Here is an 8,688-nt window from a genome sequence, read left to right as displayed (position 1 = left end):
TTAACTCTGGTGCAGGAAATTTAAGAGAAACCATGAAGCAACTCATAGAAATACCTCAGAAGTGCCAAGAAGTGATATAAGCTCTCTTCCTCCAGTAATTAAGGGTAACTTTTCCAATTTGTACTAACTTTTGTTAATATGATTTTGTAAGGGACCTTACTTCCATGAACTGAAGGTAAGCTAAGCATGGTGATTTGTTCCTATAATCTCAGCACTGGGGAGGCTGAGAAAGGAGGCCAGCCTTAGAAAGACCATGTAATGGTGATACACTCCTGTAATTCTAGCACCCAGGAGGCAGAGACAGGAGGAGCATAAGTTTGAAGCCAGCCGTCAAGTTCCAGGAGAGCTTTGGCTTTATACAGACTAATTAACTAAAAGTAGATCGAATCTTCTTCCTCCTCCCTATCCTGTCCCCTCATCTTTGAGGTGGTATATCTGTTTTATGTTAGACAGTCTACCTGACAGTTGAATTTGTTTTTTAAATATAAAAAAATAGATAAGCAGTAAAAATTAGTATAGGAATACTAGTAACAGCACTCTGAAGGCTGAGGCAGGGGGATTATGAGTTCAAGGTCAACCTAGGCTTTATAGTGAGATCCTATCCCATCTTGACAGAAAAGAAAAACATCAAATAAGAATGATAAATTTTAGTTGAAAAAGGTTCTGTAATTTTGTTTTTGTTTTTATTAGTTTTTTATTTATGTGTGTGGGGTGTTTGCCTGCTCTTATCTCTGTGTACCATGTGCATGTCTGGTGACTGTGGAGGCCAAAAGAGGGCATTAGATGCCCTGGGATTGGAGTTACAGACAGTAGTAAGCTGCCATGTGGGTGCTGGGAATTGAACCTAAGTCTTCTAGAAGAGCAGCTGGTACTCTGAATCAATGAGCCATCTCTCTAGCTCCAAGTCTGTAGTTTTAATCTATCAGTAGAATTAGGTTACTTAATACACATGAGAGACCTACAAACATACAGCTAATCCTATTCTGGCCTTGATTCAGCATCCAAATCTGAGTGTGAAGACATGCATGGTGTTTCATGCTTGTAATCCTAGCATTTAAGTGTTTGCGGGATTAGGAGTTCAAGGTTCTCCTCAGCTACATAGTGAACTTGAGTGTGTGTCACCGCCCCCTTTTAGAAAAGGGTCTACACTGGGTTCATGTGTAGCTAAGGAATTCCCAGCTTCAGCGCTTTGTAGCGGTCTTGGCAGGTACCACCTTGTTCTCTGCATGTGAATGAAGACTAGTCTACCAGCTTAAAAACTTATGAGAAATCCATAATTCTTGTGGTATGTCTCAGGCTTATGGTTACAGTTGATGAAGAATTGCAATCACTGACTGTTAAGCCTTTTGAGTCCAGTTGGTAGGTTTGTAACCATCTTACCAAATATGTCTTGAGTTTGTGAACAGGAATTGGCATGTCTTAACTTCAAAGCATTTTCAAAGGCATAGTGCTCAAGAAATGGGAAGAGAAACAATGGTGGGTATACTACAGTGATTGTGTTTTCTGCCCTTCTGAATCTAACTCCTGTCCTTTGCATAGCCCCTCCCCCAGGGCTGGATGGAGGATACCTTAAAGTGAAATGACAGACCAGGAGAATAACAACAACATCTCAAGTAACCCCTTTGCTGCTCTTTTTGGCTCCCTGGCTGATGCCAAGCAGTTTGCAGCAATCCAAAAAGAGCAGCTGAAGCAGCAATCTGGTAAGTAGAGGAGCCAATAGCAGCAGATGCCACGACCTAGAACCGGGTCTTCCCAGAGGAAGGATTCTTTAGAAAATTAACCGCAATTAGAACTTAAGTTTGGGGCAGAAGTTATTTTGCTTTTATTTTCTATCTGTCTGTCTGTCTGTCTGTCTTGGTTTGTTGTTGGTTTTCATGACTTGTTTTGCTTAAGGGACTTCCCTGTGCTGTCCACTCACTCATGTAAAAAGAGCTTGGCTGACAGGTGGTTCCACAGGGGCAGATGGCAGCTGTGATCCCAAACTGTCAGGTTGTTTCATTAAAGGAGAAAGAAATTGTCTAGTAGTAGCTTTTTAACATAGGAAATCAAAGCGGTGTGGTGAGCCAGCTGCATGCAGTTGTAGAAACCATATATAAAAGAATCATAAATGTTTTCTGATATTTTAACAAAAAACAAACAAACAAACAAACAAAAAAAGGATTGTTCTTAACCGAGCACTTTGTAAGAAGTAAGAATTCTTGGGTGAAGTGTATCTTTGGTTCTGCTGAGTGTCCCCTCCCTTGTAACTCACTGCTGTTAGGACAGACTGCTAAAAATCTAATCCTTAGTTTTAATATGAAAAAAAAACCCTCAGAATAATCTCTCAATAGCCAGAAAAATGGCTTTCCTCATTTGGAACTGAATTTAAGATCCAGTACAGCTTCTTTCTTTGGAGCTAGATCAGAGGGATTAGAATATTTCTGAAACACATTGTCTCCTGGGAGAGTCACATTGATTCAAGCTAGAAATGCCTCCTCCTTCCCCAAAAATAGTGTGGGTTTTTTTTTCTTTTGATAAAAGGAGAGATGGTTTACACTTTCCCTTCATTTATTTAAAAAGTATAGTTCAGGTCCACTGCCGAGTTTGGCCTTGCTTTGCGATTCGGATCAAATAGACAGGAGGGAGAAGCAGCAGGCAGGGGCGGAAGAGCTGGTGGGTGGGCCTAGAGAAGTAAGCGCAAGGCTTCTTCGCTGGCTGTGAACAGGCTGGAGCTGAGAGCACTGTGAGCGGCAAACTGTAGGAATAAGGCAAGAACATGCCGTTCTTACTGGCTTGGGACCTCCTCACCTCAGTTTGTTTACACTGGGTTCCTCGTGCCACCTGGCCCAACCTGTTTGTCACCATCAGTCAGTATTCTGCCAGAACCTTTGGCCTCCTATGCTGGTCTTCAAATCTGCCAAACTTACACAGGGAAACATCTCTTATTTCTGAGAGTTTGGTCCAGATTTTCAGAATACCACTTTGTCAAGAAAGAAAAGAAGTCAGCCGGGTATTGGAGGCGTACACCTTTAATCCCAGCACTCAGGAGGTGGAGGCAGACAGATCTCTGACTTTGAAGGCAGCCTGGTCGACAGAGCAAGTTCCAGAACTGCCAGGGCTATGCAGAGAAACCCTGGCTTGGAGCAGGGAGAAAAAAAAAAAGGAAAGTTGTCCACCTATAAAACATAAAACATTAAAGAATGTCAGTTGATAAGAATAAAAAGGTAGGAAAGAACTAGAAGATGTGACAGTAATTTAAATGCCAAATGATAAAAATTCCAGTCTTACTAATCTATAGGAAAATGCCCATTAAAACTACAGTTAGGGGCTGTCGAGATGGCTCAGTGACTGGAGGCACCTGTTTCCAAGCCTGATGTCCTGAGTTCGGTCCCTGGAACCCTCATGGTAGAAAAAGAAGATTACAGCAAGGTGTTCTCTGACCATGCATGTGTTCTGTAGCAAGCATGCAACCAACCACACATACACACGCTAAAGAAATGTAATAAAAACTTAAACAATTACATTTTTGTTTTTTGTTTAAAATGTCATTCTCATCTTTATTTTTGGTCATAAACATATTTTAACAGCCTTGGTTTATGTGTATAACTATAACATCAAAAGCATTGCAATTTTTTTAAAAAGCAATACAGCCGGGTGATGGTGGTGCATGCCTTTAATCCCAGCACTTGGGAGGTAGAGACAGGCTGATCTCTATGAGTTTGAGGCCAGCCTGGTCTACAAAGTGAGTTCTAGGACAGCCAGAACTGTTACCCAGAGAAACCTTGTCTCGAAAAACAAAAACAAACAAAAAAAAATGCAGTCTTATTAGAAAATTCTTCAATGTTCACTTCACTTTAAATTGTAAGTAGCTGGGTGGAACGATGTGTTTCCACATACACTGACAGTTATAATCAGGGTCTGTATATAGAAACATTGTTCTAACCTACATACATGTCTTACACACACAACAATAAGTCAGTTTTTAAGCCTACACTAGTATCAGCAGTGGTACTGGTCCCTAGGACTTAAAAAGCAGAATCAAGTCAAAGTCAAAGCTCAAAAACAAAAGAACAAGGTTATTTTCAACTGTGTTAATAGAACTGCCAAAGTTTACAGTTCAGACTCACTTCCACCTGCCTTTGGATACCTTGTCAGTCTCGTCTCCTTTTGTGTCATGAGGACACTCATGAGCCCACGCTCCCCTCGGCCCAGTGGCATCTATTGCCACATCAATGACCGAATCGGGAGTCATCCATCTCAGGAACATGAGGAAAAGATAGCTGAACACAGCCAACAAAGCAAAGCTGTGGCCTGTAAGTGGGCCGCAGTGAGAGATGAGCCTGTTCAGCCTCTTATGCATCGGCAGCACGGCTTCCTTCCCCGCCCTCTCATACACCTTCTCGGTTCTCTCCGCCACATTCCGCCAGGTGTAGAGAGCCTTTACTGCGTTGTGGATATTTTCTGCATCTGGTAACATCCCCGACTTCACTTGGAAAATAGCTTTTTCCAGCCCTTTACACAAAGATCTTACTGAAGGTTCACATAAAATAATAAGATTCTCTGGAAGGACTTCGGGAATCCCACCAACCTTGGTGCTGACAACCTGTAGACCACAGCTGGCGGCTTCCAGGATTGCCATGCAGAAGGCTTCGGTCAGGGAGGTATTAAGAAAAATATGGCCTTGAATTAAGACATTTCTGACATCCTTGTGTTCTAAAGCTCCCAAAAGATGTACCCTGTCATGTAGTTGGTATCTTTCCCGTACTTCTTCCAAAACTATACTCTTTGGTCCCTCTCCTCCAATTAGGAAATTTAACTCGGGATATTTCTGACAGAGTTCAGGTATAATCCCACTGAGCAGGTCGATCCCCTTTCTGTAAACAAGTCTGCTCACGACAACAATAGTTATCCCACTGTCATGCCTGCGAAGTGGTCCTGGGGTGAAGTCAGTAGGATCCACAGCATTAGGAATGACAGACACTCTTTCAGGGTTCAATGCTGCTCGTAGGACAGTGTTTTCCTTACTTGTATAAGAGACACAAATGATGTGGTTTGTGTCACAAAGCGACACAGTTAGAAGCTTGTTTGTGAGCACCGAGCTGACATCAGCAAATCCGAAAAGGGAATGGTCTGTGAAGACTGTCTGAAGCCCCATTGTCTTGGCGTGGAAGAGAGCATCATGGGCCATGGCAGAAAAAGAACTGTGGGAATGGATTATGGTAACTCTCTCCCGCACAAATATGTACCTGAGCAATGGCAGACTGTGAAAGAGAGTCGTGGCTGTAGATTGGTTGTACATGACTCTGAGAGGCAAGTAATAAACTTTGAGGCCGTTGGTGAGGTAACGGATGCCCTTTCGATTTCCGTAAGCATGGGTGACGATTATGACCTTGTGCCCCCTCTCGATGAGGCACTGAGAGAGCTGGTAAATGTGGCTTTCCACACCTCCCATGTTTGGGTAGAAAAAGTCAGACACCATGCATATATTATGTGTTGTGCTGCTGTTGGTGGATAGACTTCCAGGGCTAAACTGGGAAGGGGTCACTGAGGGGGGCTGGCCATGCCCACCTCCTCCTCTGTAGGCCATGCTGAGTTGATTCAGGAATTGGTTCTCAGTGCAAGCCGGTTAAGAAAGGTGTCTTCTGGCACCTGAAGTTCATGCTGTGATCATTTTTCTCCGTATAGAAGGGTAGCGGTGCCCAGTTCCCTTCACGTTTTTCTTGACCTGTCTTGTAGTTCTGTAGACCTTTCCTCCACACGTGCCTTGTTTGAGTGTAGATTCCTCTATTTCCATGCCGCTTCTGTAACTAGATCACATTTTATTAAAATTAGGAGACATCTTCTCATACTCCTAGCTAGTTGTGTAGATAAAATCAGTCTCTTCGAGAATAACTTCTGTTAACTTTTTAAAAATACTTAAGCTCTTTAAAAGTTTTTGTATTGCGTTCATTTAGTGTGTGTATATGTGTGGGTCAGAGAATACCTCGCTGTGTTCAGTTCTCTCCTCCCACCATGTGGGTTCCTAGGATTGAACGCATGGCACCAAGCTTGGCGCAAGTGCCTCTTACCTGCTGAGCAGTCTCACCCACGTGAACAAAAACAATCAGATTACACTCAGTGCTGTATCTCTTAAGATCATGAAACTCTGGAACAGGTCTCATGTTCATCTGATGAATAAACATGGAGTTTAAGTGACTACATAAGTCATAGTAAAGGCAAAAAGTACATTACTGCACAACTGTTAAAAGAAATGAGATGGGCTGGGCCAGCTAGTGTTGGCCTATAATCTCAGCTACTCAGGAGGGTAAGGCAGGAGGATCAGAAGGTCAGGCCATCCTCCCCGACATAGTTTCAGGCTGGCCTGGGCAATTTAAGACACTATATCAAAAACAAAAAAAAGGGGGGGGGGGAGCTGGGGATATAGTTCAGTTGGTAGAGTGCTTGCCAACCAAGCACAAAATCTGGGCTTAATCCCAGGTGCAACATGAAAGAAGGTGTGTGTGTATCCCTTTGATCCTAGTAATTTGGTGGTGGAGAGAAGGGGATTACAAATTCAAGATCATCCTTATAGGGAGTGTGTGGACAACAGGAGACCCTGTTTCAGAAAACACAAACACAGTAAGTGGAATGAAGAAGGCCTCTGAATGACTCACAGGAAGGGCTGGAGAGATGGCTTAGCAGTTAAAGAGCATGTGATGCTCTTGCAAATGGCCTGAGTTTGGTTCCCAACACCCACATGGTGGCTTATGCCCATCGGCAACTCCAGTTCCGGGGCTTCAATGCCATCTCTTACTTCTTCAGCCATAAGGCACACACATGCATTGCATATACATACATTCAGACAAAGCACCTATACCAAAAAAAAAAATAATTTTTTAAAGCCAGTTGAGAAGCTAGAGAGATGACCCAGTGGTTAAGAGCACTGGCTGCTCTTCCAGAGGTCCTGGATTCAATTCCTAGCACCCACATGGCAGCTCACAACCATCTATAACTAGTACCATGGGATCTGTTGCCCTCTTCTGATGTGCAAGTGTACATATAGACAAAACACACACATACATGCATGTAAATGTGTGTATGTATGTATGTATGTATATAAAATCTTTAAAGCCGGCTGAAAGGCTGGTAAGATTACTCAGTGGGTAAAGGCACTTGCTTCCAGTCCTGATGACCTGAGTTTGATCCTTGGAAACTACATCGTGGAAGGAGAAAAAGAACTCCCTCAAGTTGTTCTGAGATCTCCAAGTGCATGTCATGGCACATAAACATACACACACACATACGAAAATAAGTAAATGATTAAAAAATATTCTAAAGTATGGTACAAATCTGTCATTAAACTAACAAAAAACATGGAGAGATGGCTCAGCATGCATATTTCCACACAATGCATACATACACATCATTAAAATGCATCATTAAAAAATGATCCTAATGAGATAGATGGCTTAGCAGCTAAAGGTGCCTGCCACCTCGTCTGATGACCTGAGTTCAGTCCCCACGACCCATATAGGAGGAGAAAACTGGTTGCTACAGACCGCCTCTGACCTCCAGGTGCACACTGACACGTTCCCCACACACAAAAATAAATGTCAAAGAGACGAGGAAAGGCAGCTGAAAAGCATAGCGATTCTTTAAATAAAAAACAATGGTAATGAACGCTAGCACAAGAGTCTGGAGCACTGCAGAATTAAGCAGCTATCTATAAGGTACCGGTTTGACAAGCCCTTCTGCAGGATATATTCCTGAGTGCAAAATTACCAGAACAAATGTATTCTCCAAGGAAAGGCCATACGTTTAAAATAATTACTGTCATTTGATCTATTTGATATAATCATTTTTTCTGTAAAAAAGTTGGATAATGTTGCTAATTTTAGCAGAGTGGGGTACAACTATGGGTAGAAGAAATAAAGCTTACTGTATAGAAAGCCAGTTTCAGAAGCCTACACTCACTTGCCTGGCTTGAGTTGCTCCCTAGTGAGATGAATGTTTCACACCTGCAGTTGTTCTGGCGGCTACATTCATTCTAGGTAGTGTGTTTTGTCCTAAGGGAGGAGCATACTGTGTAACAGCTTATGTGTTCTGCTAGATGAGCTCCCAGCAAGCCCAGATGATTCGGATAATAGTGTGTCGGAGAGCCTGGATGAATTTGACTACTCTGTGTCTGAGATTAGCCGCTCCTTCCGGTCACAGCAAGAAATATGTGAGCAACTCAACATCAATCACATGATCCAAAGGATCTTCCTCATTACTCTGGACAACAGTGAGTTGCGTGCGGACTTACACCCACCAATTGATTGTCTGTTCTTCCCTCTTGGCTTGCTCTAGGGAATACTTTGGCTCTTAGAAAATTGCTGTGTCTAATGGTTAAAACCACCCCTGACCTCCCTAGAACACGGGGTTTAGTTTAGTAAGTTTTTTTTTTTTAATTATTTAAAAACAGCCAAAAGGTAGCAGCACAACTTTTCATCCCAACACTTGCGAGGCAGAGGCAGGTGAATCTGAGTTCAAGTCCAGCCTGGTCTACAGCGTGAGTTCCAGGACAACCAGGACTGCACAAGGAAGCCCTGTCTCAAAAAAACAAACAAACAGTATTTCTACAGATCTAACTTCTTTTGCCATTTTGGTACTTACTGGGCTGTGTGACTACATGTCTGTACTACCATTAAAAGGAAGTAGAGAGAGTAGCTAACTCCATTTTCTTCTTCC

The 8,688-nt window shown here is 42.7% G+C and overlaps 1 protein-coding gene and 1 pseudogene across 3 annotated transcripts in view; one reads left to right on the top strand and one right to left on the bottom strand.

Moving 5' to 3' along the window:
• The first annotated feature begins 1,520 nt into the window (after positions 1–1,520).
• Ube4a (ubiquitination factor E4A) overlaps positions 1,521–8,688 on the top strand; it is a 33,775-nt gene continuing 26,607 nt past the window's right edge. Inside the window, exons 1-2 of the mRNA XM_048417174.3 lie at positions 1,521–1,700; positions 8,069–8,242. Coding sequence (XP_048273131.2) covers positions 1,580–1,700; positions 8,069–8,242 — 295 coding nt within the window. The 5' untranslated portion in view covers positions 1,521–1,579. The remainder of the gene's footprint in view (positions 1,701–8,068; positions 8,243–8,688) is intronic.
• Positions 3,509–8,688, bottom strand: part of LOC125388842 (phosphatidylinositol N-acetylglucosaminyltransferase subunit A pseudogene) — a 35,197-nt pseudogene continuing 30,017 nt past the window's right edge. The window contains exon 2 of one of the 2 annotated variants that reach the window (XR_015001619.2): positions 3,509–5,786. The product of XR_015001619.2 is annotated as a phosphatidylinositol N-acetylglucosaminyltransferase subunit A pseudogene, transcript variant X2 (transcript). The remainder of the gene's footprint in view (positions 5,787–8,688) is intronic. The other variant, XR_015001618.2, reaches the window with a different exon arrangement.

The sequence above is a fragment of the Myodes glareolus genome, chromosome 4, assembly GCF_982192425.1.
Source record: "Myodes glareolus chromosome 4, mMyoGla1.1, whole genome shotgun sequence".
Classification (NCBI taxonomy): Eukaryota; Metazoa; Chordata; class Mammalia; order Rodentia; family Cricetidae; genus Myodes; species Myodes glareolus.
This window is presented reverse-complemented; position numbering and strand designations above follow the sequence as displayed.